We start from the raw sequence: 18,471 nt of genomic DNA on the forward strand, positions 1-18,471 counted from the left end.
CTGTAGTTCCCAATAAAAAAGTAGAATAGACAAAGAGAAATATAGAATAGATATCTTCATTTGCTGATTATTCAACATCAAATCCTTATGTTATATCTCTACTATTATATAAAAATAATTTTGTCTGTGTGAGAGTTTGTTCCCTATAGACTCCGAAACAGCTGGACTAAATATTTTTGAAATTTGACACAAATGTACTTATGCCTACCAGTGTTCTTAGATATGTTTTATATCGGAATGTCTTCAATAAGTATTAATAATTGATAATCGAAAAAATCCGATGAAAGAAAGAACAGGCGATTTTGACTAAAGTTAATGCCTTATATAGCCTGACATCACAAGTGCATTTGAGAAGTTTTATTACTGTACAAGCAGAAAGGCCAGACATATAAAATCAACAGTAGGTTCTTTGATGTGACAGGAGTGCGTTCAAAATTAATGTTTCTATTTAGAGCATGATTGAACCATGATACTTGACTTTTGCATTTTAAACTTCAAGCCATTCAGGCCACACATATGTAAAAATAATTTGATAAAATCAACAGTAGGTTCTCTACAGTGCAATGTAAACTATAATGTATTGCAGACTAAATCACTGTGGGGAAGCATGTGAGGTTATGTCCCAAACTAGAGCAGACAATTGATTTGATTAAAAAATGGGCAATTTCACAGATTTCAATGACAATAAAATATAGGAGGGTGAAACCTTCATCATTCCTCATTCAATCCTGGGCAACATCAGGTCTCCCTGTTCTGTATTAAAATCTTTGTTGTGGCTGACATTACACATATGCAAAACTGATGTTAACAATTTCTGCACAAGTGGTTCTCTTCTGTCCAGGTTCGACTTGAGCAAATCTAATGAAATAATTTTCTAGAACTTACCAAATAACTTTCGTTTCAGAATTTTTTTAGATAAAGATTGATAATTTGTTTTATCTTCTTGAAGCAAACTACTGTTCTCATCTTAAATTGAGTATTTTCATGTTTAGATTGATGTAAGCTCCGGCCTTCTTCAGGTGCATTGAATAAACCAAGCAATACAAATACCAACTCTAATAAATACATTATATGGCACAATATGACATATAGAGTTTGTGCTGTAAAACAAAAAAAAAAAACATCCTGATTTATTATCAGATTCGCAGGATCTGTGGAAATTCCACGGAATGAGAAACATATTGAATCAACAAATGTGTTTTGTTAAAGTTGATATTTTTCTGGATAACATAAAAAATTAGGATTTTTTTTCTAACAAAAAAATAGAAAAACAAATTGGCAGCAAATATGAGTTTATCAACATTTCTATGAAAATTTTGTCCATTGTATTTTAAATGTAGACCTGACCCAAATGAAATAAATTAATAAGTACTAATAAATACTCAGAACGTAATAGTGTTCTACATAGTTCAAATAATAAAATTACATGTTAAGAAACCATCTTTAATTTACTTCTTCAGTCGAGCACATTTTGGCAGACAATGTTCATTTTATTTCCCCGTTTCTTTCAAATGTGTCTCTTATTAAGTCACATTTCACTGACTTCTTTGATAAAGAACTGCTGCACGTCAACTATAAGTTCCTTTCTCACACCATCACAACAATGATAATATATTATGATTATAATATTAAAAAATGAGGGTACATCAAAGAAAGGTTATTCTCGTATTCTTGTCCAGAGTTGCCAGTTTGGCCTTTTTAAAGCCAAATTTCATGAACTTGGCCTTCAAAAGTTATATTTTTTCATGTATGGACTAAGACTCCTTCCTTATCATTAGGTGAACTGCCTATTGATATAATATATATCAATAGGCAGTTCACCTAATGAATAATATCATGGGATGTGGAATCTCGAGAGTTCTAATCTTATCAAATATATTATGATTATTTACACACTAATACTATTGAACAGGCAATTTCCTACTAGATACGGATAAAAATAACATGTTCAATTAAGCCTATACAAATTAGCAGATAAATGTTTTTAACGTTAAAATCTTTGTCGTATTTGTCTAAGTAAATATATTTTCTTATGTAAACTGCTTACAATTGGTATTATTTTGGTATCAAAATCTGTAAAAAAACAACCTAATTTTGCTGGAAATTTTTTCCATGTCTTTTGTCATGTTTACATCCTGTTTTGCCGCCTCCTACCTCAACTTGGCTGTTTGGCATGCACAAAAATTAGCAGGTAAATGTTTCTAAAAATAAAATATTTCTGCAGTTTTTATCTGATCAACTTGATTTCCCAATGTAAATTGTTTTATTTTTTGTTTTTTGTATATGGCTCTAGTTTTGACTTCTGAGCTGTTCTTGGTTTTTAGATTATGGAAAAAAGTAAGTGACGCCATAGTGAAAGGCGATATCAACACTGCAACACAAGAAAAGTACATTCTCGAAGAGAAGCAAAGGCAAAATGCGAAAGAACGTAAACTGATAATGGAGGAATGGTCACCAAACCTTTTTGAAAGGGATCCTCTTACTTCCGATTGGATCTACAAACATGCAGAGTAAGCACTCAATTTTTGATTCATTACGTTTTATTATATGTCTTTTGCTTTTTGTATTTATCATTTTGAAATATATCAGTGTTAACCAGGGACTTGTAAATGCAAAATATATTTCTGTTTTGGCTTGAACAAATATTGAATGTTTTCTGCCTGATGTTATTGTAGGTTTGATAAAAGTGTTTCTGTGGACTGAACTGGATTTGAACTAATCACATCCAGGTTTCAGCCACATAATGGGGTGATAGTGGCTAAGTGTTATCATATACAAGGGACGTTCAAAAAGTAATGCCTCCTATTTTTTATCCCACCTGAATAGATCAGAAAGTATTGCAAATTGAATTATGATGACTGAACTTATGCTTTTATGACCTGAAAGTTTCATCTCTCTGTTGCGAATATTGGTGGTGTGAGACTCTAAAAAAGCACTACTACTCCATCATAGATGTATGTCAGAATCTGTCCTTGAATTCCTCCGTGCAAAACAAAATTGAAACCATCAACATTCACCGGTGTTTGTTGAACTTTTACAAAGCAGATGCAGTTGATATTAGCATAGTTAGGTGGGTTTGTCGATTTCAGAGTGGTTGACAGATATGAGTTGAAAAATCACCCTCTGGCATTATATGACTGAGACATTAAAAGAGGCTGACAAAAGTACATTGAGAATGGTGGTGACTATGTAGAAAAATAAATTTTGGAGCACAAAAGATCGCTTGTTTTAATGGTATCATTCCTGTCTTTGTAGCTCTTCAACATTTTAGTTTTTTTAATTAAAAAAATAGGAGACTTTACTTTCGGAATAACTCTCGTACTGTTTTCATATACTAAATGAGCCATAACACATTTAGCGCCCTTAATTGGTATAAAAAGATAAATTGCATTTATTATATAAAGTTTATGGAACATACAACAAATTGTTTTGCGTTGACTCTTGACATTTATTTCTGGATGGGATTGAATATAAAATGAAACTGTACTGCATGTACACTAATTTAAAGCTTTTTACATTATAAGGTTGTTATTTGATATACCACTTAATTTAGGTGTTCAAACAAGCATATCATGAATCGCATCTTCTGCTTGATTCAGATTGTGAACGCACGTGACTTATTATTCGCCATTCCTTCTGATCCAGGACAAGTTGGTTGATGGACGTCCGACCGTTGAGAGATAGGCAATCAAAAACATTTTCTTTCCACCTTCTCCTTAGCTTTCCTCTGCCTCTTTTGTCTTCTAATATACCCTCAAAGTAAAACTTTAAGAGGCCAGGGGTTGATCATTTGATATGGCCAAAAAAAAAGGCTTTGGATTTTATCAAATAGAGGGGTAGGGAACTAGTATGACGGAGGATGAATTTTTTTTCCATCAGGCAATGTCCCATAATGAAACGCACTATGTGATTTTGAAACCCTTCAAGCGATTGGCTAGTTGTTTAGTCCATGTGAAACAATCAAGACCATATAAAACTATTGGGAAGACATAACTTTAATAAATAAAATAAGTAAATGCACACATAAACTTCAAGTTTTTGTCAATGTATTAGCAAAGAATGCAAAGGGAATAAGAATATAGATAAACCTAGAGAAAACAAAATGTATGTCTACAGTTAAATCACAGTTTAACCTTAACATGACTATTCATAGTAAACCCATCATACAGGTCACCCAATTCATTTATTTAGGACATAAACTGACTCTCTCTAGTGATCACAAAATGACATTGAAACACAGAATCGGGCTGGATTTCGGCAGCTTTTCAAAAACACAGCAGCATTCTAAAATCAAAAAGGGTGTTGATAACTGTGAAAATAAAAGTGTATTTAAGCATAAAGCAAAGTTATCCAGGTCTTTGTATTATATAGCAATGTTTTCATTGAAAAATATATTTTCAAAGTTGTTGTATTCATACAGAAAATTATTAAGTGCTATATTCATTTTGAAAAATGATTTACAGAAAGTTCAAGGGTAATGGTAAAAAAAAAACAAATTTAGATTTGACTTGTTAACACAATTTGATAATAGGGTGAACATTTAATTCACTAAAATTTTCAACTTGGATTTAAAAAATGATTTTATGCAAGACAACATAAAAATTAAGCCTACCATATTGACAAATTTTATCTTTATATATGCATAGAAATACACAATATGGCACTTAAAAACATTAAAGTAAATCACTCATCATTGAAAATAACTTGAAGTAGCTTGAAAAAAAAACTATTGATGACATAAAAGAATTGTACATATATAAAGAGAAAATACATTTAAATTTTATCAAAAAATAAACAAATTATGACCCTGAAAGGTCAATAAAAATAAAATGGACAAGGATATGGGTTAGTGTTACACAGGGTTCGCACAACCTTGAAACGTCCTGTAATTTTGACTATTGTCTTTAAAAGGCCTTATTTTTATTATTACCTTGAAAAATCCTTAAAAATATTGAAAAGGCCTTGAAAATCGTATTCTTTATGTCCAGTAAAAATTTGTGTTTTAATATAAATAAAATCAAAATAAATACTATTAAATTGTTTTTTAAGTATTAATAAAAATACACTCAAACTATTTTTTTAAATAATCTTATTTTCAGATCGAAATACATTATTCTGAAATTACATCATATTATTGTGGATACAAGTGTTATGTCCCTTATCACAAAACTATCTGATGCTTTCCATATATTAACACTGAATAGTTTTGTGATAAAGGGATGTAACTCCTGTATTCACAAAACTGAAAATTAAAAATTTTAAAATAAAGTCAACACAGCGTAGACCAATCTACAATGAGGAAAATAAGATTGAATCGTGCTTGGTTGACCAAATATAAGTGGGTCAGGGAATGTAAATATGATTGTCGACAGGCATATTGTTTTCTATGTAAATGAAAATGACTTTTAAACCTGTTGTCAATTAAGTTTTTTTTTTTGGTTTATTCTATCATTATTTATATATGAAATTTTGTTGTGAAAACTTGCATTTCGTCTGGAGAAAACCTTGAAAAAATTTTTAAAGCCTTGGAAAGTTCTTGAAAGTAAGCATTGAAAATCTACAAACTCTGGTTACAGATTTTAAAATGGGTGTCTATGCAATAACAAAGTTGAACGTTTTACAGATTTATTTAAAATACAATGGAAATTATGATACTTTAACCACTGGATGTGCAATGACAGCCTCTCAAGTTGAAGCTGTGTGTCTGTCTTTAAAGGCGTTATGACAGATTCCCCTTTACCTCTCAAACCAAGGGCGAGCACCCTTATTCAATCAAAGGGAAATAATTCTTTTCTTAGGTTGACCCTAACAGTTAGAAAAACGTATTTATATTGAGAACAAAACAGAATATACAGAGAACAACAGTCGTACTTAATGCTAATGTGGCATACTACGAAAAGTGACAAGAGTCAGTATCTCTCAGTCTAACAGTTTGGAAAAGTTCGTATCTTGTGCATGGGTGAGTCCCCACAACACCCTCTTCTCAAGGCTTTTTGTATTGCAAAAAGTTTAATATTTTTTCTGCTTTGGATCGATAGTGAGTTAGTGAATTTTTTTTTTTTTTTTTTTGCTCAACTGCCACTGTTACAGTTGATCAAGATCAAACATTTTCACCCTTTTCTTTACTGATAATGTGTCTCTAGTGTCATCTGAATTATGCTTTTATTAGTTTTGTAGGCATTTTTGCACCCAATATCTTGTACTTTGTTCGACACACCCAATATCGCCAATCCTTTACAATTTAAGGTTTGCATTTCTTTAGTAATATCATTCATTAGTTTTTGAATCAACTCCAAATTCGATTGTGCAAGTTCAGTTAATTTGATAATTCTATGTTTATACAGAGAAACTGAAATGTTAGCTGGTATAGTCGAATCCTCTTTGTATTTGTCAGTCCTATTTGCTGTTCAGATGGATATTGGTTTTTCCCACTTGTTTTTATAACGATTCAACCTTTTTTTGTTTGCGTTTAAACATAACTTTTTTTGGCACTTTTATTTTTTTGTTGCGATATTTTTAAATCCTATGCATTATTCGTTTTAATGTTTTCCTTAATTTGGTGTATACAATTCATTTGATAAGTCTTTGGTTGTTTTTTTATAAACAGTTTGATTTTGAAGGTATTTTGTAGGGTACATTTTCATTTCTTTGCCATCTTTCAACTTACATATTTTCTCATTAGAAATGTTGCCTGATGAATTCCAAAATTTAAAACTTTTCATCTAGATTTAACTAAATAGATTTTCAGATTTTTTTGTTTTTAGAGCATACGCCTTCAATTTTTTTAATAGTACCATTCAAATTTACTAGTAAATATAATTCTCTAATAAAATTAATCTTATTGCCAGTCACCATGCAGACTGACTTTAGTAGTTTTCTGCAAAGTTGGTTGGTTCAGTTTTTCTGTTTGCAAATCTATAATTGAAAGGTTGGACCCAGTGTCTAAATGTGATTTCATTGTTTTATTAGATATATTGACTATTATGTATTTGTGTAAATTTTTGCCTGACTTTTAGTTGGAATTTGTCTGATTCTATTTTTTCTTTTGCATTTGCTTTTACAATGTGATAATTTACTAATAATTCTTACTACATACAATTTTGACAAGTTTTATTCTGAAACAGGCAGAATGTTGAGGGGTAATTTCTTTGTTTCTGAATAATCTATTCGTTTTAAAAATGTGGGTAGCCATTTTTTTTTTTTTTTTTATTAATTTATATTGAGAATGTGGTTGAACATATTCTTTTCTTTCTTTTTAAGAGAGTAATTTTTAGATGTATACTTTAATTTTCTGATGTATGCTAACTCGGATTTCTCTGTTTTTAGAATCATTTTTCATGCTTATAGCCCTTCAGCAATCCTTCGTAAGTTTCTGTAGAGTGAGTTGGATTCACTTTCAAGTTTCACTAGTACTCTCTGTCTAACCTCAGTATTTTTTGCTGACACTAGGCCTTGAGCGAAAATGAGACATTTAAAATCATCTGCCAATAATTCTGCTAGTCTAAACTCATTATAGTTCTTTTTTACAACACAAACCCCAAATAATTTTCAGTGTGTGCTTAGCCAAATTAAGACATTTCCACCTTTTGTGGAACAGTGATGTATTGGAACTGAACAGTTCTGATAAGAATTTCACTGTTTCCGCAAACTTCAGATCTGTGATCTTTTTAGGTAGGATGTAGCCTATGAATTTGTGTTCAGTAGTTCCTAGTTTCTTTAAAAGCAGTCACTTTTTCACATTAGTCACACTTTTTCGCATTAGGTCAAGCTTCGCAATCAGCCTTGAAAAAATCTTCATATCTTCAATAGAAAGCGCCGAATGTTTAGTCTTGCTCAGGAATGTAGGAAAAGGTATCCATGGTGTTCCATATCATGTTTTGCAAAATCACTGGTTTATAGGTCAAGCTTTTGAGATGTAATTCCTGATTTTTTTTTATATCTCTTGTTGAATCAACCTTCAGTTTTCTGCTGTTGTAGCATCTGTTGTTTTTATAGTTTTTGTTGCTGTTGGAACATCCGAACGAAAATTTATTTAAAGTTGTCCATCTTGTAGATTTTTTTCAATTTGCTTTTTTGAGGAAAAAAATCGCTGTAATATTACTAATTAACGTTAAGTTTAACGCTGTACGTTGAATGCTGTTTACATATTTTTTCTGAGGGGGAAAAACAATATGAGAAAATCTTACCATTTTCTTCTCTTGTTTTAAATGGAAATATCTTCAAGTACAGATTGGAGCTGGTGCTACCAGATCAGGATGTCTGAAGATATTGGTTTTCTGAGATAAAATACACCTAACATTGATGTTTTTTGTTTTTCCCTTTTGCAAACCTATATTATTTTCTGCAAAACCAAAAATAAAAAAACAGCCCATCTTCTTTCTTTTCTCTCTCTCCCTCCCTCCCCCAATTTCTAATTGGTTTCCTAACTTAAAATCTACCAAACATTAATACTACAACACTTTCCCCTCCTCCATTGCAAAACTCATGTTTTGCAATGGAGGAGGGAACAAAATCTACTACAAGACAACCAAACCAAACACTGTAAACGAGTGATTTAAGATACAAAGAGCTTGAAAAATAAAAAACCTCTTACAAAATAACTAAATGCAACATGAATAACTCAAAGGGGTTGATGTACTGGATTTGGCATTAAATAACTCAAAAAGGATTGATATGCCGTTAAAAAAAAAAAACCAAACCTACAGATTTGAGAACTTTTTTTCTTTAGTGTCTGACAAAACTGTTTTTTTTTTTGTTTTTTTTTCACTATCAGTTGAGAAACTTTTCAGGTATTTTCATAGTCCCAGTCAAAAGAGTAAATTGTTCATTGAGAATGCTATTCCGTTGTCCAAAAGCTTCAGTGTATAGTTACTGGTATAAATTTTTTTCTTTTCCTTTTTTGTTCGAAACGAATTGTCTTGTTGATCCTTTCTGAATCATCATCCTCAAACTACCAAGCCATTATTTTTCATTTTTGTGTTTTGTTTCTAAAAAATCCCGCCCCCCCTCCTGATTTTCATGTCAACAATAAATATTCCTGCCTAGTTGATCTTTCTATTTTCTGATCTTTTTGTAACTAATGTTTTTTTTTATTTTTATTATTACTATTTTCAGTATGCGACCTTGGGACCCATGCAATGATCTTGTGCAATACGAAAGTGATTATGTGATAAAGGCAAGGACTCGTCATCGGACCCCGATGGTTCGAGCCAGAAGTCTGTCAAGTTTAGATAAGAAAGAAGACTGCAAAACATATAACAAAAATAAACACTGTTCATCTCGTATTAAGCGTCCTTCCATAAATCATCGACATATAGGTGACGGGAGCGGGAGTTCGACTCCGGATTTAGAACTCAACAGACAAGACAGCGATTCTTCAGGTTCAGCTGGTAAGTCATTTCTCTACTCTTCATATACCATGATAATATTTTTGTTTAAAAAGCTGAAATACAAAATGATTTTCTGGCCAACATACAATAAATCCAATCAAGTGTTTTAACAATGAGATACTTATTTACAGATAGATGATTAAAAAAAAAACTAACATTGAACAATGCTAACAATTTTTAAATATTTATAAACTTCTGATGAATTTGTTTTCTGAACTCTCATCACAGAAGAATGTGTTGAAAAATTGGTTAAATCTGAAAAACCGCCCAAACAGTGTTAATAAAAGCCCAGTGAAATAAAACATTTTTAAATAATCAAATGAAAATAGAAATCAGCAAGGGAGATAGTATATTTTTTATTGAAAAAATAAAAGTTGTCTACTTTACAATTAAAGATTTTTTGTGTAAGTTTTGCAAATTATTTCTTTTTTACACAAATTATTTTTATTCTATGCAAATTATCATTTTAGAAGTTACAGTAAACAAAAAATAGTTTTAGATTTTAATGCTGAATTTATATATTGCTGACTCTATTTTAAATATGGTACATGCAAACTATATTTAGTTCAATAAACAGTAAAGAAATTGCAAAGAATTTGTTCATTGCTGGATTGATGTAAATTGTTTATATTTGAGTGGAGGTAAAAAGTAGGTTTTCTAATATTAACAATCAAATATATATTTTTATGTCCATGATATTTTATACACAAGCAACATTCCTTGAACAAGAATATTTTTGCTAAGCAGATGATGTATTGAATGGAAAGAAAATCTTAATTATTTCTCTTATATTCAGAAAGTTTTTAAAAAAATATTCAGATTACTGAAGAAAATTTACTAAGTATGGAACACAGCAAAAACTTTAAAATTCTTTAGACCAACTTCAAAGCAAAGATCAAATTACTGACAAAAAAATTGCAAAAAATATGCAACCACAGTATTCACAAAATAAATTTAATTAAATGAAATCAATATTAAAAGAAAGGAAATCGACTTTACCATAAAAAGAGACCATGTTGAAACCATGCTAAAACTGACTGACTCTTTCATCGTAAGATACAAACGTCTAAAATGGTTATGTGGAACATCATCTAGAGTGAAACACATCTCAAAGGAATCCAGAAATCTCGTGCAAGAACTATTTGAAACAATGGAAATTATATCGCACAACAATTGTGAGTGTGTGCTATTGTGATCATTTGCTTGTGTTGGTCCAAAGTTATTGTTAAATTCCAACACTAGTCGCAATGTCAATTGTGTGGTTTCAGTCATTGCTGCAACATAAGAATTCTTCATCCAAATAAAATCGCAACTTCTGTTTAAAACAAGAAACAAATGATTTATTTGTTGCTTAAAATGCAACACATTTTTGCCTAAGACTTGCATATGAGGTTTTTTTGACTGACCAAATTTAAACATAAGTCTAGCTTAAGTTTTGCAAACTCAACTGTCAGGCCCCAGAAAACTAAAATGACTGCGTCACATGCAAAGGTCCATCTCTAACTTTCCCTGCCCATCTTTCACCAGAATTAAACTACATCTGTCTCTGTTCATCTTCATCCAACCATGCAAAAACCGACCACTTGAAATAATGGTCAGCCAGCATACACTTGAAAGGGTCAATCTACTATAAATCTATGGACATCAAAAATCCAATGCCCAGGCAGCTATTATTCCTGGCATAAACTCAAGTGGTCCATCACCACAACAGGGAATCTTTTATCTAAACAAAACATTTTCTCAAGTGGACAAATGAAATTCTAGGTGATCCAAGCGTTCAGATCAGACATATTTCCAATCTTCTGTGTGATCTCCACTCTTTGTTAAATATTGCTCACTTGCAGCAAGTATTCATATGCATTGCAAACATATGATCCACTAAACATGCAGCGCCATTAATGTTCACACAATGTTTTAATTGTCACTAGTTATCCAAAATTTTGCAAAGTTGATGACCCAAAACTATGTAGTAGGCCGCAAAAGAAGTTGATGACAACCTGATTTTAGTGGAGAGCACAAACAAAATAGTGACAGAAGCTGAAAGTTGATTGCAAAACATCTAACCTTGGCATGATACAAGACAAAAAATGAAAATAATAAAAAAAAAATCCAAAAACATTGTTTACACAAAAAAGAAATTGCATTCAATTAAAGTTATAGGTTGAAAGATAAAAAATATCACACGAGTAGATATATGCTTGCTTGGATGTGCAAATACTTACTAGAATTGTTGACTTCAGCAGATTGCAATAATTGAACTTGTAAAACTATACTAAATAATCAGTTACCAACAGAGTTGGTATAGAAAACATTCAAATACTATTGAAGACAATGTGTAGTATCAAGCATTCAAACTTGGACATATCTACACTTACTCAGTGGAAGCTGTACCCAACTACTCACGGACAAATATATTTTGATTGACTTAGCAAAATGCATAAATACCAACAAATATTTTTACAAACCAACTTGCCATACGGTTGAAAAATGTGCTTAGCTCACAATTAAGACTACCTAAAAAATAATAACTTCCCGCTCCTGTAGGAAAAACCAAAGATACAATTAAATAACTTTCCAAAACTTATCAAATGATTATTTTATCAAAGTAAACATAGAAGTATTTGCTCCAATGCTGAAATTCCATAGTAAACCGCACTCTCCCTATTGATACACTTTGATCTATGTAGCATATAGACAGCAAGCATTCTGCTATTTTGACTTTGATAAGTCAGTTAAAAATAGATAAGTTTATAGCATCAAGAAACTGTTGTAAGAGTAATAGCTGCAACTAAAAGTAGATGTATTGACTTGACTAGAACACATATTGATCCACAGAAATTAAGAACCCAAGATTTCTGGTAAATATATAAGAATGTAATAAACACTGCACTATCATTAAAATCCCCTTCATTCAATCACCATGATACCAATGTACTTAAACATAAAGAAGATGATGCCAATGTCCTTAAACATAAAGATGATGCCACTTGTAATGAACTGCTTGCCCAGCAGTTCGCCTTTAACTCCACCTCAGACTCTACAAACTACTCTCTAATTTTTTCTATGGATATTGCAAAAAAAAATTGACATCTCCATAGCATGTGGACTAGATCTTATCCCTGCTATAGTAATAACTAGCAGGGGTACCTGGCGTTTCCCTGGTGTTTGAAGGTGTAAAAGAAAAAAAAAAAGTGTTAGTCAGGCAGACTCAAACCCGTGACGTAGAGGCAGAAAAGAAAGTAAAAGAATACGTTCAGCTTTCCGCTGCTTCATTTATTTGTTTCCCCATGATGTTGGGGGAAACCAGCTCCCCATAAAAAGGGAGTGTCCAAATGAATAACAATTGTTTGATATGAGGGGTTTCCTCCACATTGATCAAAGCTGATTGCTTTCTGGACGTCCCAGCACAAAAGGCCAGGAAACTGCCTTCACTTTCGATCAGTTTCACTTTTATACAAAAAAGCCGAACAAACACGCGAGAGGATGGAATAGCGTGAATTTTATAAAAGTTGATATAAATAAATGTAGATACGTGTGTGTTCACAAATCGTAGCGGAGTATATAAAAAGTTCTAAAAAAAATAGTGCCCCCTCTCCCCATCCCTCATCTGAATGCATATACCATACACTAGACAAGGCAGGTGAAACTAGGGCAGTAGCACTTGACAAGATCTGTCATGAAAATCTTCTCATATAGAAATACTGCACAAAATATGAGGAAAAATAAAACTAAACTTTTCATCTAAAAACATGGAATATTACAACAAGTCGTTCACTATGATAGAACTCAAAGAATTAGTTGAAATATTTTGCAATGCAACAGAGAAACCTGAGGAGATATGATATGAATTTATCAAACAACTCCCACTATAATCCTTAGATTATTTTTTATTTAATTCTATAATAATGTCTAGATAATTGGAAAATTCCTGGAAACAAACTGCAATCATACCGATCCCCAAACCAGAAAAAGATCACAGTAACCTACAAAACTCCAAACCAATGTCATTGGCCAGCTGCCTATCTAAAACCATGGAACAGATGATAAATAATAGATTAGTCTGGTACCGAAAAAAAAACAACAAAATAACCAAATACCAATGTAGCTTCAGAAAAAAGATGACATCAAATGACCATTAAATTAGATTAGAAACCTTCATTATAGAAGCTAATATAAAAAAGAGAACACCTTATTATTGTATTCTTTGACATAAGAAAAGTGTACGGCACCATGTGGAAACACGGGATCCAAAAAGATCTACACAAACATAGATTAAGAGGCAGACTACCAATATTTATCCAAAACTTCCCATCAGAAAAAAATCATCAGAGTAAAATAGGATCAACCTTATCAGAACTGAAAAATCAAATTGAAGGAATCCCTTAAGTATATTTTCACACTTTTCAATATTAAAATTAATAGTATCACTTACTGCCTTAATTCTGGGGTGAATGACTTTCTATATGTTGATGACTTTATGATCTATCAATCAAAACACATGAACACCATGCAGTTTGACAAGGGAAGAGATCCCTCCCCCTCCCCTGAAATATATATGTATTATCACAGGTGGTAGTATGACTGCAACAACTGTCAAAGTCAACTGAACAACAAACATAAACACCGAACGCTTTCATCTATATGACTAAACGTGAACGATATGACACGATCTGGCACAATCCCCAAACACATTCGTCAAGACAACCCAGCACAGTCCGCAAACACTACTGTCGAGACAACCCGGCATGGTCCCTGAAAACTTCCATCGAAACAATCCAGCACATAGAACATTCACATCTAACCCACAATTATTTATTAAAACAAGAAAAACAAGCAAAGTACTAACGTGGATATATACTGATTATGAAACATTTGAGGATTGTAAAAATACAAAGTCGTTAAGAGGAAAATATTTAAACAAAAGAAGATTAGAAAAACTATTTAAAGAAATAGAAACCAAAAAGATCATGGACTTCTTTCAAATAAAAAAAATAAAAAAAATTAGAATATGTATATAAAAATTTTTTTTTTTTTTTAAACCACTAATATGAAAAGTTATAAAACCTATATAAACAGAGAATATTATAGAATCACAAACTAAATACAGCAAACATCTATTCAAAAATACCTTCTCCAGCATGAAATAACCTCTAAGGCTGATATGCCAATAAACAAACAAAAATAACAATTTTCCTCTACAAAACAACCAAACTAAACATCACGAATAAATATTTGAAGATGTAAGAACTTGAAGCATGGGTTTTGGCATTACATAATTGAAAAACATTCATATTCCCTAAAACAACCAACCAACATTTTTATTGCTCACCTCACTGAATTCACTTTATTAATATGCAAAAGTTTAAGTGCACTGTGAACAGACATCTTGCTGCTCAACTCCCACAGTCCCCTTTTAGACAGGATCCCAAATAGTAAATCATTACATCCCACTAGCAATATGCTTTATTTGAGGTGAAAAAGAGTTTAAAAAAAAGGGGGGGGGGAATTCATTTGCTAAAATTTTCAACTTAGATCTTTTTGGTAAGACATCTTAAAAACCTTATATTATGTCCATATTAACGAATGACAACTTTTTATTTAAGGAGACTATCTTGATATGCATAGAGATACACAATATTGGGCACACCAAATTTGAAAAGTAAATCTCCAATAACCTAACTTACAGTAGCCTAGAGAAAACTATTAATGACTTAAGAGAAATAATTGTATATTTATAAACAGAAAAGATAAAATTTTGTTTACATCAAAAGCTTATCAAAATAACCCCAAAAATGAACAAGTTATTATGAATTGAATGGAATTTCATTATATTTACCCACTTTTTGAGCTAGACTGTTTTGTGGTACTTGTTATAAACAACATAATTTGATTCTCTCTCTCTCTCTCTCTCTCTCTCTCTCTCTCTCTCTCTGTTTGTACATGTGAAGTTGAATTAAGATATAATATTCTCTTATGTTGTTGTTTGAAGTAAGTTTAATTATCTTTATTTTTTCCAGAGATGAGAGTACGCAAAGCTATGAGTATGAACAAGGCTTCCAATTTCTCTGAGGAGTCACTAATGAGGACGCTTGATACCCTGTCTCAATTGTTACGGGAAACTCAACAGACGGTCCAATCCTTCCAAGAACAATTGGTGATTCTACAGAGAGAACAACGTCAATTAGCCGGCGAGCGCGGCTTCATGATGCACAATCGCGACTGGATCGTTCTGACCATCATCCTTGTATTTCAATCCCTCATGCAATGGATTTTCAAATGATCCCCCCCACCTCCTTTTTTTTTTACTTTGTACAACTTTGGACTACGAATTTGTGATAGACATTTTTCCCCTCCTCTCCTGCATGTGTCGGGTGATTCTTTAAAGCAAAGCTAGATTCACAAATCGTTTGAGTCTTAAGAGAAAATATCTTGTTTGGTTCAAGAAGAATCCTAGCTACATGGGCTCAACTGCCTTAACATCATCATCATCGTTCTATCTCCATGAACAATAATAAAATTATAAACTGCTGCTACTCATACTAACTGCTGCATACATACCTCCTCCCTCCCCCACTATTTTCTTTTTTCTTTACTTTCCTATTTTTCTGTTCATTTCTTTCTCCTTTCTTTTTTTATTCCCCATTCCTTTCTTTTCCTTTTCCTTCGTCTTTTCTGTTCTTTCCTCTTTCCATTCTCGTTTCCTTTTTTTTTCACTTTTCCTTTCCCATTTTCTTTTCTTTTTCCTTTCCTTTTTTCTTTGATTTACTTTTTTTTTTTTTTTTTTTTTTTTTTTTTTTAAGTAATATTATATATCATTTGCATGACAAATATATTTTATTAAAAAAAAAAAATTTCCCCTACTAGAAATGTCTAAGATTATATGTTGATGGATACCAAACTTAAAAATAGCCATTAAAAAAAAAAATTGATTAATGTTAGTAAAATTGTCTTCAGTAAAGATCTTCTTTCAGGCGATATTCCTTGGAGAAATGTCAACAGAATATAATTGACTTCAAATCATTGAATATGCTAACAAAATTTTTGCAAAATCCATGAAAGAGAAACAAAGATTCTGACAGTTAATCTTTCTGGTTAGAAGGAATTTCTTCTGCATAATAAAATTTGCATGAAAACATGTTGAAGCGTCATCACAATCTCGTAAGACCATGTAATTTTTCTGTGCTTGAAATCGAGAATCTTCTACAGTTTCTCTTGTATCTGTTAGTGACATACACTAACTGTTAGTGACATACACTAACTGTTAGTGACATACACTAACTGTTAGTGACATACACTATGGCTGCAGATGTGGCATGTACAGGCCTATCCTGGTGCTATTAGTACCATCCTTTTTTTTTTTTTTTTTTTTTTGTATTCCTTGTTTTTTGATAAGAAACAACCCACTTTGAATTAACTGCTGCCATTAAAAGCAGTGTTAAGCAATATTTTACCAGGTGGCAGAGTCGATGCTATCTCGGATGTTATGCAAACAATCATTTGTACACTGATGCGTACAACTTGGGATTTAAAAGTTATCATTTTTGTAGCAATAAATGCAAATAGAATTTTTAAACATTCATTTTGGTAACATAAATTATTTTAAAGGAAATACGATTTGAAAATTACTCAAAAACAATTTTGATTTATCTACTCATTTGTGACTAATTTGCATTAAAACAAATGTAACATTTAATATAAATTATAAACTTTTTTAGTTACTGTAAGCATCTGTTCTGAACAAACTAGCTATCTTCTCAAAAGTAATGTCAATAACAAATGGCTAAACAAGATTTCTATTTTGTACAAAATAAATTGTTTTTGATTAATTTACCAACTATATTCCTTGAAAAATAATTTATGTCGACAATAGTCAAGTAAATACTCAAATCAAGTTGGAAATTTAGGATGACACAAGCGATTGTTTTTTTTTTAATTTATTTTTACTTTCATTTCTCAATCATTTTTTAATCATAAAAGATGTCTTGTTTGGTTTTTTTTTTTTTGGTTTTTTTTCTTCATATCAGGTTACAAAAGTTAACATTGAATCAAATGAATTTGAGGCACCCTAGAATGGGCAACAACAAAAAAGGGCACATTTTGCCAGAGTATTGTTTATTTTATCATTTTTACTTCTAGTTGGATTATATATAAAAAGATATAATGTATTTAAAAAATATAGTTTTATTTATAGATACTTTTTGTTATTTATACACGCATTTTTAATTTGAAAATAGTTTTATTAGCAAAATGTTTTCTTTTGTAAATTTTGGAGATTTATGAAAAATAAAAAAAAAAGCAGTTTTTTATGTACACAATTTCTCAGCAAAATATTTAAACAAATATTAAAAGATGGTGTCACAATTCGAAAAGGATATTTTTAAAATACAATGAAAAAAAAAAAACCTAAGTTTTTTCATAAAAAAATCTTCAATTTGTCATAAGCAATAAAACTAGAAATTAAGGTAAAGAATTGTCTTTTTAATTGTTTTTCATTCTGAGGTGCTTCATATCTATTTCACCCACAATGTTGAATTTTTTACTGTTTGTCTTCTGAAAAAAAATTTCCATGGTTTTTGTCAGAAAAGAATCCATGAAAGAAATATCTCAGAAGAAAAAAAGTATAATATATAATTTTTTTAATTATTTATTATTTTTTTTATTACATTCAATGATTTTAATATCAATTATATTCTGACATTGGAATTAAATGACCGAAAAGGTTGATGTGCTGTAAAACAACCAACCTGACCCTAATTCTCCTGAATTGATTAAAATTATAAATATATATCTTCTCAAAAGACAATTTGAATAAAAAAAAATGAGTCCATTAATTTGTTTTCTGTTTGCTATTTTAAATAAGACAAACTGAAAAATTTTAAGTATCTTTTATTTTCTTGAACATTCCGTTTAAGAACTTGATTGAAATTTTTCCCATACGCCAAATTTAATTCCTTTCAGAAATAATGAAAGAATTCCTGCTTAAAAATCCTCCTGCAAAAAAATGGGGAATTTTTATACCAAAGATACAGAATTTTTGCTGAGTTTTTATAAAGACAATTTTGTGCATTTTGGTTAAGAATTT

General features: G+C 31.1%; 1 protein-coding gene across 5 annotated transcripts in view; it reads left to right on the forward strand.

The window, feature by feature from the left end:
- LOC145252644 (oxysterol-binding protein-related protein 8-like) overlaps positions 1-18,220 on the forward strand; it is a 232,894-nt gene extending 214,674 nt beyond the window's left edge. For all 5 annotated transcript variants that reach the window (XM_080112382.1, XM_080112384.1, XM_080112381.1 and 2 more), the window contains 3 exons: positions 2,325-2,510; positions 9,115-9,389; positions 15,407-18,220. In XM_080112382.1, the coding sequence (XP_079968508.1) occupies positions 2,325-2,510; positions 9,115-9,389; positions 15,407-15,669 (724 nt within the window). In that variant the 3' untranslated portion in view covers positions 15,670-18,220. The remainder of the gene's footprint in view (positions 1-2,324; positions 2,511-9,114; positions 9,390-15,406) is intronic.
- Positions 18,221-18,471: the final 251 nt, after the last annotated feature.

The sequence above is a fragment of the Euprymna scolopes genome, chromosome 29 (genome assembly GCF_053919585.1).
Source record: "Euprymna scolopes isolate OS-2025 chromosome 29, ASM5391958v1, whole genome shotgun sequence".
NCBI classification, from domain to species: Eukaryota; Metazoa; Mollusca; class Cephalopoda; order Sepiida; family Sepiolidae; genus Euprymna; species Euprymna scolopes.